Raw genomic sequence first — 20,373 nt, forward strand, 5'->3', positions numbered from 1 at the left:
GAAAAAATTTAAGGACTATTTGAAAAAACATTATAAGTTGTATGAATGTTTAAAAATGCACTTTTTAGGAAATTCTAGCTTCAGCAATTGTAAATTAATGAAATGAAAATTAAGGTACAAGAAGTCAGAGGTGGAATAATGAAATAACTTTATTGTGTTTAAGCTAAAACGTATAAGATTTGGGTTACAACATTTTGGAAACTAGGTAACATGATAAAATGAAAGATTCAATAAGCTTTGAAATAAGTTAACAAATTGCTGATGTTTTGTATCACAGAGAACGCAGGGTTTGGAGGATGTGGGGAAGTCCATTAGATTTGCTGAAAAAAAGAACTTGGAAATTTGCAACTTTTTTATTCTATTTCTTATGTCTTCTATTCTTTTTTTCTGTATTTCATAAACTCAATAAAAATATTATAAAAAATATATAAATGTGGAAGAAACATTATGTAGCACTTGTAAAAGTAGAAGCCGAAAAATACCGACAAGATGCTAAATGAGCATTACACATTATATCAGCTGTAATTATTTTTTTTTAAAAAAAGAAGCTTTACCAAAAAACCAAATCTGTGAGCCAAGGCCAATGAAATATGCAATTATTAACAATGGTGTGTGGCTTCACAACAATAAGATGCAAAAATTGTGTGCAATTGCACTTCAATGTATTCTAAAATATCTGACTGTGCATACTAAATTTAACTACTCTGCAGCAATGAAATAAAAAGATATTTCCAAAACAAAGGTGTCCTGTTCAGTGATAATTGTGCCAAGCAGATGTTCTCTGGGGGTGGGAAACAAAGTTCCATGGACTGAAAACTGCAAGTTCTGGGAATTGAAAACTGCAAGTTCCATGGATCAAAGCAGTTAGATAACCATGTGTGGGACCGGGCACTCTCATCAGTAAAGTGGTCCCAAGCCTATAGCAGCTTGGAGAATGAGGTTCGGGAGATTTCCATCAGGACGACAGCATGGGGGAGGGAGGGTTAGCCACCACCACACTCTGCTCCATGGCCCGAACCCTTCTATTTTAATTGCCATTTGTAAAAAGGATAAACGAAACCATACACAAGGAAAACAGGAAGCATCTGGTGTAAATGAAGAAATAGAAGAGTTAGTCTCAAATATGCAGAAGGGCATGGGTAGGCCTTGCAGAATACAGAGTCACCCTGTTTCTTGGGCCCTGCAGTTAGGTAATCTCTGGACTGGGTTGTCTTATTCCCCGCCCCCTCCACACACACCCTTTAAATTGCAATGTGTATTATTTCAGTTTCTTTACAATATGGTTTGCCCTCTCCCACATTCATTCTGCCAAGTGGGACTCTGGACATCTGCCCTAAAGCCCAGCCTTGATATTACCACCACTTGAGACAACCCTACATGCTCCTTTGTACATACTTAGTTGCAAAGCCCTCTCAATCAGAAAGGTCTCTAAGTGTTGTACATAAGAAAATTATCATTAAAACACAGCTGAAACCTACAAAACTGTTGAAAACCCAAGTATACATAAAGTAAAGGTCTATAAAATGCAGATGAAATCAGCAACACTTTTAAATAACACATAACTGAATCACATTTAATTTTAATTCTCCTCTCTCTTTTCATCCCACTTGTTCACCATAGGTCTTTCTGATGTCTTCACCACTCCAACTTAAATGCAGTTGTTTGTGGGAATCATGAGAGAAAGTCAGAGAGAGTCCATCTGCAGCCTGAAAATACATCAGACCGATTGTGGATTGGTTGCCTGTGGTCTTTTTGGGTGGATCGGCAGAAGAATGAAAAAAGAAAATACTCTTGTTCTGGAAACTGAGCATTGCTTCCCTAATGATGCATGTAAGATAGGCATGTTTTCAAATCAGGCTCTAGTTGAGTCTATGTTGGTAGCTACATTGATATCTATCCTAGTCCTGTGTTGTTATCAAAGTTTTGGGTTGAAACTCCACCTTTCATTGATTCAGAATTTCTTCCTGGTATCCATGAAACTCTACATCCTCTTTTTACCAAACATGAATCTGCCCTGTGTGTTATAACCCTTGCTGAAAGCATTTTACTGTGAGGTAAACTACTATGTATTGTTTATTGAGTCCGCCCCCCCCCCCGCATGTTCTCTTGAGCACAGGGAGTTTTTAATCAAGTTTTGTAGTCCTACACTGCTGTTTTAAAATCAATTGCTTTATGTTCCAAAATGGATTTACTCCTAGATGGAAAGGTCCTTGGAGACTCCCAGGGAGCTCTGAGAAACTCTCCTTTATGCCGTTTTCAAAGCTTCTGTTTCTGATCCTCAAGCGAGGAAGCATCAGGCTGAGTTCCAACATAACATCTTCCATTGGCTCATTCCCACACACCCAAACTCTGCTTCTGCAGGAACATCCCCAAATAAATCAAAGACAATATAAGAATGGGCTTCCTGGAACCTGTTGGATGTAGTGCACAGACATGAAAGTGAAGTCTAGACCCGGAAGATGGAGCTGAAGTCCCAGCTGAGCCCACAAGGCAAATTAGTGGCTCTGATCCAGCTGCTACAGTCACAGGCAACTACTCATGCACAACAGTCAATGGCTCTTATGTGCATAACATCCTATTTGCTTGAAAGAATGCATTTAGAGGGGGGTGAGATGTCATACATTAAAGAGGACACCCCTCTCTTTGAATGCCTTTCTGGCCCAAGTCTAAAAATAAAGAGCTATAAAAGGGGCAGAGCAAACAAGGGCCTTGAAAATACCCATCAGCCGTGAGCAGCTGGACAGCAAACTGAGCAGGCGCACACAGGATTACCATTTTATTATTATATGAATTATTATATGAATTATTATATGAATTATTATTATTATTTAAATTTGTATATTGCCCTTCATCTGTAGATCTCAGGGTGATTCACAACATAAAAATGACACCTGGCCACAGTCTTTCCTACTATGGTGGGGTGCAACATATTTCTATTTAAAAAATAGTAATTATTTCTAAATTTACATCTATGCATATAAATTAGCACATGCAGATTTCATGCTTTGTATGTCTCCTTCTGTCCTCTTGTTTGGTGATACAGTTCCTCTTTCTGGCTTTATGCATAAGAGGCCACCCTAGACACAGCCAGTCGGTTCAACTCTAATGTGTCTTGACATGGGCAATGTACTTTAGAGGCTAGTTACATACATCTCTCTTGCTGGATCAAATCTTTATGATCAAATCAGTGCTAATTATTCTGGTGGTACTCAGTACCGGCACCCTTTCTCCCCCAATCTCTTTCAAATCTTGCGATCTATTGGAATGGTGGTCAAGTTTTGTTGGGGAGTAGCAAACAGAGAGAGAGGGAAGAAAAACGGACTCCTCCTCCTCATCCCCCTTCTCTAAGAAGTACACTCATGCATCCCAGTGGTGCTGGGGAGAGGTTTGGAGAAGTTTGGGAGAGGAGACATGTAATTCTGGAAGGAGGGCAGGACGGATGCTGGTTTGGGGGCAGTTAGAGAGCCAGGAGCGTGGGGAAAGGACGAGAAGGAGGGGATTGGCGTCTCAATTATAAAGCATGGGCTTCTTGAAGAAAAGGGTGGGATATAAATGCAATAAATAAAATATTCTGCTTACCTGCTTAAGAAAGATGGAGGGGCCAGCCAAATGGAGATGTCAGTCAACAAACCTGGCAGCCTGGCAACCAGAGATCTCCACGTGGTCACAATTCCGGGTTGCCATATGTCCTCTTTTTCCCGGACACACCCTCTTTTTCAGACTCAAAATTTCTCTCCGAGTGGATTTTCAATATACAGTGGTACCTCGGGTTACATACGCTTCAGGTTACAGACACTTCAGGTTACAGACTCTGCTAACCCAGAAATAGTACCTCGGGTTAAGAACTTTGCTTCAGGATGAGAACAGAAATCGCGGTGTGGTGGCAGCAGGAGGCCCCATTAGCTAAAGTGGTGCTTCAGGTTAAGAACAGTTTCAGGTTAAGAACGGACCTCTGGAACAAATGAAGTTCTTAACTCAAGGTACCACTGTATAGCAAAACGTCTGGGTTTATGCAAATACACATACCACAAAGCTTCCGAAATATAAAGAGATGCTGCTCTGCACCTTTCCTCTTCTACTCTACTCCAGCTCCTTTCACGTGACTGGAGCTGGCCAATAGTTGGTTGTCACATGATTTGGTCACTGTGTTGTTCTTCTCCCCTGTCACATGGTCCGTAGAGCCTGTGGCTGGGAGCCATAGAGGAATATGCCCAGGAGCCATGGTAACTGGGAGTGGGGGATGCCTGGGGCTTTGCCACCCTCGCCCTGTGGCTAACCAGCTCAGCGGGTGGAGGGAAGCAAGGTTGATCCAAGGCCCCTTTTTCCAACCTGAAGAGCAGCAGTGGCGGGTGGGGGAACCATTCTGTTTGTTCACTGACTGGTGGATAGTTACTTTTGGCTAAAGCAGCCCAGTCAGGGTGGCTCACTCTGTTCGTGTAGCAAATACATGAAGCAGGAATGAAAAACATGCACTTTTATATGCTCAGGTCTGCATACATGTATGTAACACCAATGCACTCATAGCAAATGCAATTAGTGTTGCAAGTGTGGAACTGCTTTCAGTATCTTATGCATTTTGAAAGCAACCAAACACTGTGAGTTGGCTGAATATTTATAATATTTGCCTGTTCTGATCCTTATTGTTTTTTGGTTGGTGGAGTGTATGTGTGGCATTATTATTATTATTATTATTATTATTTTAAACTCTTCAAAATAATGCTCTTCAAAATATGGCAACTCTATCACAACTGGACCCCTGCCAGTCTCAATATGTGCCTGGCACCTGAGGAATTTCACACTCTGGATATAGGAGCAGGGGAGACTTGGAGTGGCACATGACTTGACATGTACCTGTTTACAAAACAGCTGAAACCAAGAGTAGAAATAGTTTACATTGTCCTAAGTGGCCATTTTATGCACACTTTACCCTGGTATGTGAATTTTTGTACACATTTTTTGGCTTGAGGAGTGCCTTGCAAAATTCAGAGAAGTGCAAATTGCAGAGGATTTCAAAGGCTGCTTGTGTTTTAGTTTGTGAGATTGTTTGTGGCATTGTTTCAGAAAGTGAGATTTAATGGATTAATCCTTGAATGCAAACTAAATTGAATTTCTCTCCATCTGTACTAGGAGGAGTGGCTGGGTTTGGGGTGGGCAGGAATATGCCCTTAGAATCCTCTACCTATTTGCCTCACTTTGCCTACCTATTTTGTCTCACTTTGCCTTATTGCAAATTGCGGGCCTGTGCACCACCATGCTGATCACCTTTAAAAGAATAAGAAAGCCTGGACACTGGGCATTTTTGCACTAAACAGTCAAAACATCTAGCTGAGAATGAACGTTACTCCACCAGACAGAAAAAATGTCAGGCATAAAGCTTACTTCACATCTGGGGTCACCATTACAGTGAAGAGCCATTCAGTCCAGTTAAGGGACATAGTATCAAGGATGTCTTATGCATAGAAGCTAGTGGCATGGGGTGCCAGGGTGGCAAGTTCTGGAGGGCGCCAGGGAAGAGGTGGAAGCTGGGCATGGCGCCTTCCGGCATCAGCTCACTGCCCTCGCCCACCTCCGCCATGCAGCGCCGAAGCAGTGCTGCGCCCAGAGCCTCTGTCTGCCATAGCCACTATGGCATGAAGCAGCCAGCTGAGCCAGGAGGCACCGTGTCCAGCCTCCGCTTCTTCCCTGCAGGAGGAGCCGCCCTCCAGCCGCTGCCCGCCTCCTCCAGCCCCGCCGGCAGCGCTGTCCTCCCTTAAAAAAAAGGTGGACAACTCTGGGGAATGGGGGGGGGCACAGGAGGGAGCTTTGCATCATGGCACCAGATATGCTTAAGATGGCCCTGCATAGTATTGGGCTTTGGCAGGTGTTAGCTGATCAGAATGGGATTCAGAGGACTCGCACTTTTCTGAAAGCAGTCAATCTGTATTACATGCCATTGCAGAATTCGGGCTTCCATGACCTTGGAAACTTAATTTGCCTTTTTCCAGATCCATCCCTGATATGCATATTGGAGTTGCAAGCTGGTTAAAGAAATGTTCATTGATTCATCATATGGTATTTAACTGATTCACTGATTGCATTTGCAATTGATTTGCAAAAACAAAATTTCAGAGAGCAAAAAGATACTGTAGTAATTGTTATTATTATCCTTCCTTCACCAGCAGGTTCGGGTTTTCTTTGTTTTCAGGTGCTGCACACCTAGATGGCAAGAAGCTGCCTTCTGCTGAGTCAAACCATTGGTCCATCCAGCTCAGTATTGTCCAAACTGAACCCTACCTGGAGGGATTGAACCTGGGACAATTTGCATGCAAATCAGGTGCTCTAGCGCTGAGCTGTGGTAGGTGCCATAACAGAAGAGGTATTCCTCCTGTGTGTGAGGGAAGACCGAACACCTCCTTTAGGAAGCAGTTTCCAATCTGCAGTTTGTTGAAGAATCTAGTTTTAAAGTAATTAAAAACAAATAAAGCATCCCCTAAATTGGGGGAGAGCACTTCTGTAGCCAGTATAGCATTTACCCACTTAATCTATTATTAATAAATTAAATATTGCAGTGTGTGTGTGTGCGCGCACGTGTGTGCATGCATGCACATGTACATATGTGTGTAAAAAATATGTTCATTTGATATATACTTTATGTATAGATGACATCATCTAGTAGAGGGATGGGAGGCATGTGACCCTCCTGATGATGTTGGACCCCAACTTCCATCAGTCCCAGCTACCATAACCAGTGGCCAGGGTTTATGGGAACCAGAGCCCAGCAGAACCAGAAGGGTCACAGATTCTGCCATTCCTAACATAATTAGGGTTGCCATATTTCAAAAAGTGAGAATCCAGACACAAAAGTTGTTGAGCTATCCAGCCCTTGGGCCATTCACCACCTCTCAGGCAAACCTACTTTGTAGGGTTGCTATTCAGCATTAATTGAGGAGCTGGAGGGCCATATATGCCACATTGAGCATCTTGGAGGGAAAAGGTGGATATAAGTGCAGTAAATAAATAAGATAAAATCCTGGTTCACACTTACATGCGGACCAGTTGTTGACCATTCATCACGTGGTTCTTCAACATTTGATTGTTTTCAAATGAATATGTGAACCACTTCCATTTCAAAATTAGATATAGTTCACATCAGGTGATATGGATGTTTCACCTGTGCTAATTCATCCATGATCACATTTACAAATACAAATTATTGATTGGCGCTATTACAATCAGTGTGCCATGAACATGTTTGCGCACACAAACAGCTGGCCCAATGAGAATTACAATAATCTGTACTTAACATTAGGTGGCAGGAAAGATTTTTCTTTTGCTCAGAGATGCAATGGCACAAAATAACTTTTATTTCTTTAAATGGATTTCCTTGTAGCTTCATTCTTCTTTTAAAAAAAGTTCTTTGTTTACATCTGCCTTTTATTGTATACATTTTGTCTTTCAGCATTTGAGAGTGGGGAGTGAAAACAGAAGAAATCCTTCAGTTGCACAGCAACAAAAATGACAGAATATCAAATTTACACTAAAAGGAATCACTATTTGAAAACGACTTGACTTTCAGCTTTCAAAAACAAAGAAAGACAAATAAACATCTATATTTCAATCCTTTGTATGGGTATTTGATAATAAAACCATAGATATAAAATAAATGCCCTTAAATGACACCATCTAGATGGTTTTAATATCACCTCCCATGTGTTCAGTTACAATATTTTAATTACACTGATAGATTTTTGTGCAATTTAAACTCTCTCTCTCTCATGCTTAAAGAAGGAATGTGAGGTTAGGGATTGAATTTTCCCCCTCTTTTGGGAAGGAATAGTACTCTTTAAAAAAAATAGTACTAATTCTGCAATATAGAATTTCTTTGTGTGAATCATGCCAGAAAAACTACATGTATAAGGTTTGGGTAACTTACAAGCTAAGTACTCTGCAAAGAGGGGATCCTATAAAATCGGACCCTCCTTCCCATATCAGAGAGAGAGAGAGAGAGGGGGGGGGGGAAAGAAAGAAAGAAAGAAAGAAAGAAAGAAAGAAAGAAAGAAAGAAAGAAAATCACAACCAGATTATGATGATGATGATGATTTGTATAGTGCCTTTCATCCAAAGATCACAAGGCGGTTCACAACATAAAAATACAAAATGAGAACACAAAACAAAAACAAAGCAATAACCCCCCCCCCAATATTTAATATCTATTCAGGGGACTTTTTTTAAAAAAAAAAAACATCCCGCAGAGAATTACATGGGGAATGTTTCTTTATTTAAATATATGAGAATAATGCCAGTTTTATAAATGCCAAATTCTAATATTTTGCCAAGTATGAAAATCAAACACTATCAACAGAGCACTGCCAGAAATCATAAGGGCAGGATAATCATAAGCAAAAGCTCAATTACTTTGTAGTATGTAATACTTCAAATTACCTGCATACACCACCCACTGCCATACATAATACCTGTGCATAGTGGGTCAGGTCTGCACCATGTGAGACTCACCAGTCCAAATACAGTCATGTATGGTACCCCCATCAGCAGCCCCCAAAACCTGTTTTTACTGCCTATTTGGGACTGCAAAAAAAAAAAAAAAAATAGGGAGAGGGTGTCAAGCATGACCGCACTGCCAAACTGCATTCAACTGGGTGGCCCTAAAGTAAGGCTTACCTACATTAGGATGAAGTCCTATTGGAGGATTTAACAATATGTGTGATAGTTCAGCAAAAAGTCTAAAATTAGACCTGTGATGAAATCCCAAACTACGATTCTGTGAATACTTAGTCATGACCAGTGCTACTTTCCTAGAAAAAGAGGTGCCAGAACTCACCATGAACACCTCCCTCATTCTCTTAGAATGTCAGTGACACCCACCTGAGAGTTTCAGTGAGTCCAGCCCAGGTCATGAGGGAGTTGAATAAAGTGGGTGGGAAATAGAGTGCATATAAATTGGTGAGTGGGGGACCCTTGACTTGTGAGCTATGGATAGAGCCCAGGAGAAAACCTTGCAGACGCTAGTCCATTAGAGTGACTGGGACACTGCCCCAGCAACCTCAATCTGCCTTCACCCAGCCTTTCCCTACCTGCCTTCTTATCTTACTTATAACCAATCAGGGGATGGCTCTGCCTCTCATTGGCTCTAGTGCCAACACCTACTGCTGGTCTCCTGGTCTCCCTGATTTCCTCCCAACCAGTCACAATAAGCACTAAACACCACTGCGTGTAGAGGTACTTAGCCTGTACTTTGGCAGGAACCACATGTTTACTATCTTGGGTTCCCTCGTGGAAGAAAGGTGGGATGCAAATGTAAGGAGATAAAATAAGATGTATATGGTTATGTGCATGCAGAATTGCATCCCTGTCTTGTTCCAGATTAAACAGTTAACCCAGGGCAGTATTGTCTACTTTGACTGGCAGTGGCTCCCCAGGGTCTCCAGGTCTTTTCCATCATCTGCTGCTGGAGACCTTTTAATGGCAGATGACCTGGGACCTTCCACATGCACATTCTTTGTACTTCCAGCACTGGAAGCTCTTCTTCATTCACCCCATATACAACCGTGTTCCTTCATGGAACTCATTTATAAAGAATACAGGTCTGCCTATTGTCCATTAACTGGAGAGATTACAAACAGGTAGAATAAAAGTTATGGCATGGGAGGGGAATGTTTACAATGATATAGTTAAAATATATACATTTAGCCTTCATCCATTGCCTAAGACCAGCCTCCATTGTAGCTTAATAAGAAAAGCAAAGTGCTGTACAAAATTAGCAACAAAGCCCTTCCAGAGGAATATTTAGGGCAGTGTGACCAGCTCCACTGCAATGGGTGCCAAGCCTAGAGGGCGCCACAGGGCGTCACAACTAGGACATAGCGAACTGAGCAGAATGGAAGGTGATAGGTGGGGGTTGCCGAATGTTGAGCTCGCACGGGGCGCCGCTGAAATTTGAAAGACCGAAGTTCACCCCTGGCCCTGCTTGCCTGGTGGCTCACAATCTCAATTAATGGCTAGATTGTTGCTTTGTTTTGTTTTCACTTGTAGCCTTATGTGATAGCAAGAAATGACTATTAAAAGAATGTTTTTTTTTATGGAAATCTCTCTGTCATTCATATATGTGTGCATGTTTATATATATATATATGAAATCTAAAAATATGTTTAGGGGTACTCTCATTTTCTTACTCATATTGAAATACTACCCCTCAATGAGGTCAAACTTTGATTCACAAAATGTTTAGGGATAAGTGTACCCCAGCGTATCTCCCCCCGAAAAAAGCTGTGTGTGTGTGAGTGTGTGATATATATATGCTGCAACTTGATACAAAAAACAACAATAATCCCAAAACTCATTTATCAAGCCTGCTCTTAAAGGAAATTTTCTATAGGTTTCCCCTGCTCATTCACTCTGCCTGTTCTTTCTGGATTAATTTTTAAAGTGCATGAATTAGTAGCCTGTTTTAGGGTTCTGTTTGTTGCTCTCTAGCCTCAACCCCCTCCCCCCCCACAACACTTATGGCTCAAATCAGGTGACTAAGGAAGAACGGGCAGCCTTGAGAAAGTCCGCACAAAACCTTGCCTCCCCAACATCACTCTCTGGTCATATCTAAAAGGCTTTGGGGGATCTAGAGCCAGGAAAAGGACACTTATTGATACCAAGACCTTGGAGGCCATGGGAGATTATATTTCCATGAGGCATCTCAAAGTGATTTACAATCTTTGACCTAAGCATGCAACAAAAGAAGCAGAAACCGCTTTTTCTCTGGCAAGCATCTGAACTGGTCCATCAGAAGCCTCCACTTCTGCATCCTGGCAGGATATGATGTACTTTAAACAGAATGGAGTTTTAGGTGATGTAAATTGTAGTGCAGAAGATACTGTCATCAAAATGCTGTTACTACTACTACTATAATAAATAATAATAATAATAATAATAATAATAATAATAATAATAATATAGCAAAACAACAACAACATCCTGCAAGGAGCTCAGTTTGGTACATGTGTTTCTCCTGGTTCTCATTTTATCTTCATAGCAACCTTGTGAGTTAGGTTCAGCTAAGAGACAGTGATGGGCCCAAGGTTGACCAGTGAGCTTCATGAATTAAATGTTTGTTGCTCTACCCACATACCCACTGGAAATTCATGATGGCAAAAGCAATATGCATTCTATGCAGCTCTCCTCCCAAATGAGTTTGAGTGGTCAAATTTAAAGCAGCATTTTCATACTTATTTTAATAGGTGAGACACCCAGATCTGAAACACATGTCCTTGGAAGCATATCAATAGGGCATGACTTTAAAGTAAAAGCGGGGTCTGATGCAAAGCAACCCAGTCCAAGCTGCCAAGCCTTTAAGTTGCCCATCTGTGCAAATTTTATATCGTGATAGCTGAGCACAACTGGGTCGCTTTGAGAATAAACAAAATAAAGACTGATTTTCCCCCATATTGAAAAGTGCAATATGAATAAAAGATACAATAATAAAAATTGCATGGCTGCCTGATAAATATTAACTTAATATTAATTTACAAAATTAAGTAGGGTTGGGGAAATAATACTGGCTTCATTTTCCTGGATGGCATCTACAATCATCCCTGCTTCAAATTCATAAGGTACTGACACACACACACATACGAAACCAAACACACACCCCAATAAAAACCAACAAACCACTGCCTCTGCCTTCACAAAGACACTTAGCATCCCCTTCCCCCCCCCCTTTTGCAATGTGCTTCTCTGTTTTAAATTATAATTCGCAGGCAGCGAATACATTCGTGCATTCAAATTCAAGGCAAAGTTACATTGTGTGTTTCCCAGTTGTCAATTATAAACGGCTGGTCCAAGGAGGAGCTGAACCCTTCTTAAAGTCGCTGCATAGCCAGCAGCATCTCTGAGGCTGCCTCTTAAACGGGGGAGGAGGGGGAGAGAGAGAGAGAGAGAGAGAGAGAGAGATTGTGCTCAAAGAAACATATGTCGTCCCAAGATTTATTTATTTTTTAAACCGAACGAAAGAAAAGGATCGCTTTGCACAATCTCACGTGAAATTGACTGTATTAGCTTAACTAGCCCTGCCTGGGAAAGGGAAATTTGCATCCCATGCTTTAAAAAAGAAAGGAAAAGAGGAGGCGGAAGAAGAAAAGCAAACAAATAAACCAGGAAGACTCCACTAGGATGACCCTAAGGAAACCGAGATCTACAACAACCTCTTTAACAGGAAGGCATTGCCCTGTCGAAAAAGGGTGTGAGACTCTCCTTTCTCTCCCTTCTCCAGCAAAGATGGAAGCCTTAGAAGGGCCTGCCAGCTGACTGGTATAGATACCAGCGTTTGCTATATATTAGCCTCAATATTATCTGAGAGAGGAAATTGACAGATTTCTTAAACAAAACAACAACAAATTTCACATAGGATTGAATTTCAATCTGGGAATTTGAACACAAAAAAGCTGGCTCTTCTCTATTAAAGTCTAACCCTTTAACCCTAAATAATAATTAACAACAAGAAGAAATATTTTTAAAAGAGCAAGGCCGTAAAGCATATTGGAAGGGGGGGCGGGGACCGAGAAAGTTTATTTATTTTTATTTTTCTGTAAAATTTCCCGGGTTTTTTTCTTTTTTTTTGTTTTGTTTTATCACCACACAAATAACGCAACTTCTTTTAACCTGTAAAAATGTTTTATTCAGACCTTTTGTGTGTGTGCGTCTGTACAACAATAAAATATTGCGTCAATATAAACCCCCCCCCCTTGACTAAAAGTGGTTGACAAACAAACATCACAAGCGAATCGTTTTATGTTTACGCCTTCCTTCCCTGGACAGCCGCTTCGAGGAGATATATATATATATATAATTATTTTTCTGACTTTTTTTTTTTAAACATAATGAGGAATTTATTGAAAATAAATAATTGTCGGCAACTGCGATAGGCAATTTGGAATAAAATAGTTGAAAAAGCAACCTTTAATGAAAATAGCGTTTATTATACATCAGTTACTAAATGAATAATCTAAATGATCTTTTCCACCCTTTTAAATTAATAACTTCCCAAAAACGTTTAGAATATACAAAACTGTACAGGTATTTTCTTTTTCTTTTTTCCTTAATATAAAGTTGGCAGAAAGCGGGGTCTTCATTGTTGGGATATTAAGCGCATATTCAGGCTTGCCAGAGAGAAAATATGGAAATGAACATTGTTTATGCTTGGAAAGAATTTGGATTGAAAACGGGGGCGGGAAATGGGGGGGGGAGGGAATCCTTTTCCATAATTAAACTGGCGTTGTTTTTGCATCATTCCAGAGCTGCAAATTTGCATCTAGGGCTCCTTTCATATTATATCGATAGGTGTGTCAGACAGAGTAGTGACGGATGGGTAAGCACAATACTCTGGATTTTTTTAGTAGTATAACTATATATATCTATATATACTTAGATGTCTGTAAAGCACCTATACAAACAACTGCGGTGCCTCGTTGTGCCAGGTTTCTGTGCGTATTCGCTTAAGACGTGTATACGTGTAAAATATACACATTGTGGTCCTGCCTAGGTGTCCGTAGACAAACAATGGGCAATGCGTCTGTTTGTACAGCGTGTTTGTGTGTGCCTGCACACCCCTATAATGTGCGCCTTTGTAAACACACACGTCCACAAATGGAGGGGAGCTATATCCAATGACAGGCATGGAAGGGGAGGGAAGAATCTACAAGCAAAATAGCATTTTATTTGCTTTGGGGAAACTCTTTTAAAAAAATACAACTTAATAACAAAACGCTTTTGACCAGATCTGCAGCATATCAGTAAAAACCACAACCCAATTCCTTACTGCCTTACCCCCCACCTCGACCCAACAACCTCCCATACCCATTATTAATTTCAACCCTTGCTGTTTTCCTTTTGACTTTTGATAAGAAACGCGGGCAAACCGATTTATTCCGAAGCTAAGCGTTGGACGGGAAACGGGTTTGACTACAAACCGTAGCTCCAGGGGCCGACCAGGATGGATCCAGTCGTGTGTGTGTGTGTGTATATATATATATATATAAAACATTGTCGAAGAGCTAGAGACCAGGGAAAGGCCGGCCTTTCAAACATATATAAGTTATTCTGGTGATGTTTCCATGTTCGATCTTTGTTTAGACAAGCCAAAATCAGGCACGGGGATGGATGGGAAGGGATATGGAAGGGGACGAGTAGGAGTCTTTTTTTAGAGAATTTCCATGTTGACGTTATATAATTCTGAAAGTTATTTAAATATATCTGAAAGGGCGGGACAAAGAAGGGTTGAGAAAATCAGATTTTCTGACTAGTCATCTCTTGTTTCTGCCTTTGGGGCTTAGAAAAGAGGGGTTCCAGATTCCACCCTCCTCTAATGGGGGCTGGGAAAATTAGAATACATTTCCCCCTGCCGCCTCCTCCTCCCCCCCCCCCTTACAGAAAATCAGTGACCTGCAGGGGGAAAGGGGAGGAGGAGCTGATCAATGGGGTTCCTCCAATTTTAGGTCACAAATGTTACCTACAGGTTGTGGTGTAACACCCCCGGCCTTCGGAAGGCCGCTATACAGAAAGTCTGGTTTAGGAACGAGCAAAGCCAAGTCCAGCCAAGCTAAAGCGAAAACAAAAAAATATATACCCCAAAACCTGAAATACATCGGATCAGACCAAGGCGCTGAAAGGTTATTCATAGGCACGTTTTGTGTATATATCTATATGGAAAGAGAGAGACAATGCATTTGTTCTGTTGTCTTCGTATCGGAGATTTCTTTTTTTTTTTTTTTAAAGCCTTGATGTTTACCACAGAAAATCGGCGAGGGGGTGGGGAAGGTTGGATAGATAGAGAAACAGAAGAAAAACAAGATAAGTATAGACATATAAATAAGTATATGTGCTGCCAGGAATGAGCAGCGGGGTGGAGGGGGGTAAGCACGGTGGGGAGGAGGTATGTATTATAAACTATTCTTTTCATTTTCTTAATGTCGTGGCCGGGTTGATGTTGTCCTGAAGGGCTGATGAAGGTAAAGTTACCGATAATAATAATAATAATAATTATAATAATAATTATAATAATAATAATAATAATAATAAAATCCTGGTTTGGGCAGGGTCGGGAGAAGAAGAAGAAAAAGAAGAACGCAAGAAAAAGGAGGGCGAGGAGGAGTGGGGGATGAATGTCACACCCATAGGATCCGCGCCGCTGCCCAGTTCCCGAGTGGGTCCTTCATAGTCAAAGATCGTGGCAGGAGGCGTCTGTTTTCACGCTGTGAGAGTAAACCTCGTGCGGCTGCGGCGGGTCCCCTGGCGGCGTCATCCTCTTCTCCTTTTGCCGTCTGTTGCAAAACCAAACCCTCACCACCTCCTTCTCCAGCTGGAGGCTGTCCGCCAAAGACGAGATCTCCTGGGCCGCCGGCTTGGGGCACTTCAAGAAATGCGTTTCCAGGACCCCTTTGACACTCACCTCGATGGAGGTCCGCTTCTTCCGCTTCCTGCCCTGAGCCGCGATCTTGTCGATGCTGGTGGGGCTCCCCGTCGAGGAGTCGGCCTCCTCCAGCCACTTGTTCAGGAGAGGCTTAAGCTTGCACATGTTCTTGAAGCTCAGCTGCAGAGCCTCGAACCGGCAGATGGTCGTCTGAGAGAAGACGTTCCCGTACAAAGTGCCCAGCGCCAAACCCACGTCCGCTTGCGTGAAGCCCAGCTTGATCCTCCTTTGTTTGAACTGCTTGGCGAACTGCTCCAGTTCGTCCGACGTCGGTGTCTCCTCGTCCGAGTGGTCCTGGCAGTGGTGCGAGCCCAGGTCGCCGTGGTCCGGGGTGTCCCTCAGCACCTGGTGCATGGCCTGCGGCGTGACCGAAGCCGGAGGGGGCGTCAGACCCCCGTGGTCCAACATCCCGCTGACCGTGAAGCCCGCTTGAGAGTAGACGTTCAAGGGAGGAGGCGGAGGCTGCCCGCTCGACGTGAGCGAGGAATTGTGAGCCGGGCTGGCCCCCCAGGCGCTGGGGTGGCTGGTGTGGTGGGGCGAGTGGTGGCTAACGTGAGGCGAGCGGTGGTGGATGATGGCCCCCAGCTGCAAGTCTTCCCGCCCTGGCTTCACGTCGGGCTGGTCCAGAGGGCTGGCGGTCAAGGTGGACGACCAAGGCCCTGCGTCGCTCAGGCTGGTCACCCAGTGGTGCCCCAGAGGGTGCCCATTGCTGGGGACCCCTTGCAAGTAGTCACTTTGGAGAAGTTTCTGGGGGTTCCGGAATGGGCTTCCTTGCTGCATCCCCGCCGAATCTGCGTGGACCAAAGAGCTGGAAGTGAGGATGCTGTAGGGATTCGACGCCGCAGTAGCCATGCTTGATGCTCAGGATTCCCCCTACTAGTTATAATGTGGCAAAGGGAGATGCGTTCAGCCTTTGACATCTACCCAGCCTAAAGGGAGCCAAATCAGCAACCGCATGCTGACGGGCAGCCCCGGCGGCCAATCCGAAAGCCTCTTCCCGCCGGGAAGTGGGCGCCGCAACCAATGAGGGTTCGCCAAAGAGGCTGGCTCTGAGCCCGTCCAAAAGGGTGGGGGGGGGATGGAGAGAGAGAGAAAGAGGGAGACGAAGAAGCTTGCAGGCGGAGAAGGGTTAAAACGAGGGAGTCTGGAAGCAGGAAGTGAATCAATCTTCAGGTTCCATTGGTTGCCGCGAGCGGGCTGCCCACGATTCACTGGGTTAACCCTTTCGCCGCTGCAGGACAATATCATTTATTTCAGCCCACCCACCCACCCCATCTGCCCCTCTGCCGCCGCTACTTCATTTTTTAGATCTTATTAGGAGGAGAAGAAAGGGAAAGAGGTGGGAGGAAGGGAAAGGAGGAGGCAAGGGAATGCGAGGGCATGGTTTAAATTTGTATTGATTAATTCCAGGTATAGACCCCTTTCCTGGAAAACTTGGGAAGGGGCAGGCGAAGGGAGGTTAAATACCCATCTTCAAGACGGACAGCTTCTCCTTAACACAATCTATAGACGTCTCCCCACAATACCACACCACCCCCAAATCTCTCTTAACATTTTGAAGTCAGTCTGAAAGCAACTGAGAGATTAAGGGGTTGGGGTAGCGGGGACAACAACAAAATAAACAAAACTGTCTCAAGTCAATCTCCCCGGCGCCTCAAAAGTTACACCTTGCCTAGGAAACTTCGTGTGTGAGAGAGGAAATATCAGACGAACACTTACCTGGGACACATATTGCATACATGACACTGTTGTCATACTTTTGGGTATGTTGCATACTCATACACACAGAGAAAGAGAAATGAAACAGCTCTCTCTCTCTCTCTCTCTGTGTGTGTGTGTGTGTGTGTGTGTGTGTGAGAGAGAGAGAGAGAGAGAGAGAGAGAGAAGCTAGTTTTCAGAGATTCATTTGTTTCCTTTCCACTGAGCTGACTGGTTGGTAAATCAGCAGTTAACCCGCTGCCTGATTGAAATGCAAATCCTGCCTGCCATTCGCCTTAAGTTGGGTGGTGCAAAGTTTGCTTCCACAGTCGCCCTGGTCATCCCGACGCTTCGGCTGCCTCCTCTCCACCCCCCCACCCCTCCCCAGCAATTGGGAAACCGCGCGCTCCCTAACAACAAGCTCTGCAACTTTCCAAGCCTCTCGGAGCCTGTGACAGAAAAGCACACAACTTGTGGTGGCGCGACAGGAGGAGAGACGCACGTCTTGCAGCCCCGGGTGCCAAGAAAACCCCTCTCCTCCTTCCTAGATACATTCAGGAGGTTATAGTGGCTTCGTTTCTCCACGCCTTTCCAAAATACAGAACACACACACACGCAAAATCTGGCAAACGGTTTGAATAAATTAGAATTGTTTTCTGCTAACCCTAACCCTCCCTTACCTTTGACATAAAGCTGTAAGGTATTGCTGTCTGTTTTATAAGCTTATTCCTGAAAACGTGGCTTTAGGTAATAAGGAGGAATGTCAAAGCATAAGTAGGGGAAACAATGAGAAATAAAGGGGGGGGGATGGAAGGTTGCTGCTCCTTCTCCTCTTAATGTTCCTTTTCAGTCTATTATGTCAATAATAACAATGATAACAACAACAATAGCAACAATACAGTCTGTTGTGTGTTCCTCCTGCAAATGTTTTAGCTGGAGATCAGAAATCGGAGCGTTTAGATTTTGTTGCAGTACTCCAGCTGAGAAAATTAAACCCTAATACATTCGAAAAGAAAAGAACAAGGATCTCCGAAGTTTTTTTTTAATGACCTTTCCGTGCATAATTTCGGAGGTAACCTAGCTGCATAATTATATTTGCACTTACAGAACGCTGCATCACAGTTCCCTTATTGGTTTGAAATTCCATTAAATATATTGCAGGAGCTCCTAGGTTAAGCTTGATTTAAATTTGCATACATTTTCATATATTTAGCAGAAATAAAAGAAGGGCTTGCAGCTACCCGAAAGTCATTAAGGCATTAAGTTCTCTAGGAAGACAGATCTGGAGAAAAATTCAAGAAAATGAAAATATCGCCCTAAACAAGGTGAGCTTTTTTCCCCTTCCACATCTCTCTCTCTCTATCCTATCCTTCTCTCCCTCCCTCCCTCCCTCTCTCTCATTTGAGCTGCACCTTTTCCTTTTCCTTTTTAAAAATACAGGATAAAACAGCTACTGGTCATTTTTCAGCAGTTTCCAAGTCTAGATCAATGGATAGGAAATCTGAATGGAAGATTTGTTCGCTTTTATACTTTTTTTGGTTAAAGTTTGAAATAAAAGTTGCATAGGTTTAAATATATTGAGGAAGTTGGGAAACTTCCATTTTTATTTTTATTTTTATTTTTAAAAAAACATTTTCCTGATTGCTGGGAGGGGGTACTGGGAGACAGTACTGTGGTGAAGAGGCTCTGCCGTTTGACAGTCTTTTCTTCTTCTTCTTCTTTGAAGCGTGGAAGCAATTTTTGGGAAAAGTACAGTTACTGGCAATTGAGGTTCCACTTATTTCCTCGCGTGGTAGACTGTGGTCCTTGCTGGATCCGTAAAATAATATGTAAGAAATGGGGTGTGTATGTGTGTGTAGCTGTAAAGGCAAGAGTATTCTCCCCACTGGGATGGGAGAATAATTTGAAAAGACAGAAAGGGCCAGATTTTTTGCGCGCGCGGGGGCGGGGGGGGGGAGAGAATCTTTAGCAAGGCAGGAATGAAACCCAGCCAGCCTAATACCATATTGAAAATCGGATCCACTCTATTTCTGATGGTCTATTTAGAAAGCTAAATAAGTGAAACTGGAACCTAACCTAACCAAACACAAAACAATCTTCGCCCTCTCTTTTGTACGATTTTAAAATCAAACTTTCATCGTTTGAGGGTGCCTTTACAAGAAGAGGAGGGAATCGTAAAGCAGTTAGCTATTACCAACACCGATCCCCAACACAGTTAAGCAGCACTGTTGCAAACTGAGGATGATGTCCGCTGCAACACTAAGGGAGTAAATGTAACCGAACACAATAGAGGGAACGGATAGAGAGACAGAGACAGAGAGACTACATGTGATTGTTCTGTTAGGCTGCAAGCTTGCTTGGGAGGAAAAGCAGTATTGAACACCGCAGGGATTTACTTCTGAGTAAGCGCGCCTAGGGTAGACTAGTTTCTCTTCCACCACCACCCATACCAATTGACTTGGAAGGTCAATCCTTTGACAGCAGGCGCGCGGGGGTAGGGGGGTGCCTGCTCCTTACTCCCAAACCAACTCATTTTAAGGGGTGCTGGAGAGGTCTAAGTGAGGCAACCAGGAAACCCACTAGAAGCCTTTACCTCCTTGACATGTTTGGGGATCGCCGGGGGGGGGGCAGGGAGGAGGAGGAGGGATCGATTATCTTTTTCTTCCCTCCTCACTAGAACTTCCAAATGAACTTGGCTAGGAGCGCACTTTCTGACCAAGGTTTAAAAGTGGGGAGAGAAAAAACAGGCCTGGTGCAATCAAGCTCAGAAAATGGCTTTGTTTAGACCAATATAATAAATAATGTTAAAAAATCAAAATTTGCCGGCATCATACAGTATCATGTTCTGCCTCAGATTAATGGGAAGATATCCTTTGGTTTCTCTCTCTCTCTCTCTCTCCCCACACCCCCTCCGCCTCCACACTTTCTCTTTTTGGAGTGTTTTTTATCCGCTTGGAGTTGCAACCCTCCCCTCCCCTCTCGCTTTTGCCTCCTAATCTGCTTGAGAGGGTTTCTTTAGCGCTTTCCTGTCAGTCTAACTTCCCGAGTGTAACAGATGCTGCTCTCAGGCGCTCCTTTCTGCTGCTCGGCTCTATTCAGCTCCGCATATTTCTCCCCATGATCCAGGTTTCCATAGAGAGAAGCATAAAGGCGAGAGCGGAGCCGCAAATCCATCGCCCCATGCAGAATAAAAGGACCTCATTCAATAGACCCGACCCCGTCTG

At 43.2% G+C, this 20,373-nt stretch overlaps 1 protein-coding gene and 1 long non-coding RNA gene across 2 annotated transcripts in view; one reads left to right on the forward strand and one right to left on the reverse strand.

Annotated features, from left to right (window-relative positions):
- Positions 1-10,911: 10,911 nt before the first annotated feature.
- POU3F4 (POU class 3 homeobox 4) lies at positions 10,912-16,356 on the reverse strand. Its single transcript, XM_081848124.1, has one exon. It carries the CDS (start codon positions 16,301-16,303, stop codon positions 15,200-15,202), a length of 1,104 nt encoding a protein of 367 aa, XP_081704250.1. The 5' UTR covers positions 16,304-16,356; the 3' UTR covers positions 10,912-15,199.
- A 1,143-nt stretch (positions 16,357-17,499) lies between these two features.
- LOC309334064 overlaps positions 17,500-20,373 on the forward strand; it is a 90,598-nt gene continuing 87,724 nt past the window's right edge. Inside the window, exons 1-2 of the long non-coding RNA XR_014152825.1 lie at positions 17,500-17,781; positions 18,363-18,474. This is a non-coding gene — a long non-coding RNA (uncharacterized lncRNA). The remainder of the gene's footprint in view (positions 17,782-18,362; positions 18,475-20,373) is intronic.

Source organism: Podarcis erhardii (assembly GCF_964252035.2).
Source record: "Podarcis erhardii genome assembly, chromosome: Z".
Taxonomy (NCBI): Eukaryota; Metazoa; Chordata; class Lepidosauria; order Squamata; family Lacertidae; genus Podarcis; species Podarcis erhardii.

Bases quoted from the DNA above. Each gene is read 5' to 3' on its own strand.
- POU3F4 (XM_081848124.1), bottom strand. From the start codon at position 16,303: ATGGCTACTGCGGCGTCGAATCCCTACAGCATCCTCACTTCCAGCTCT.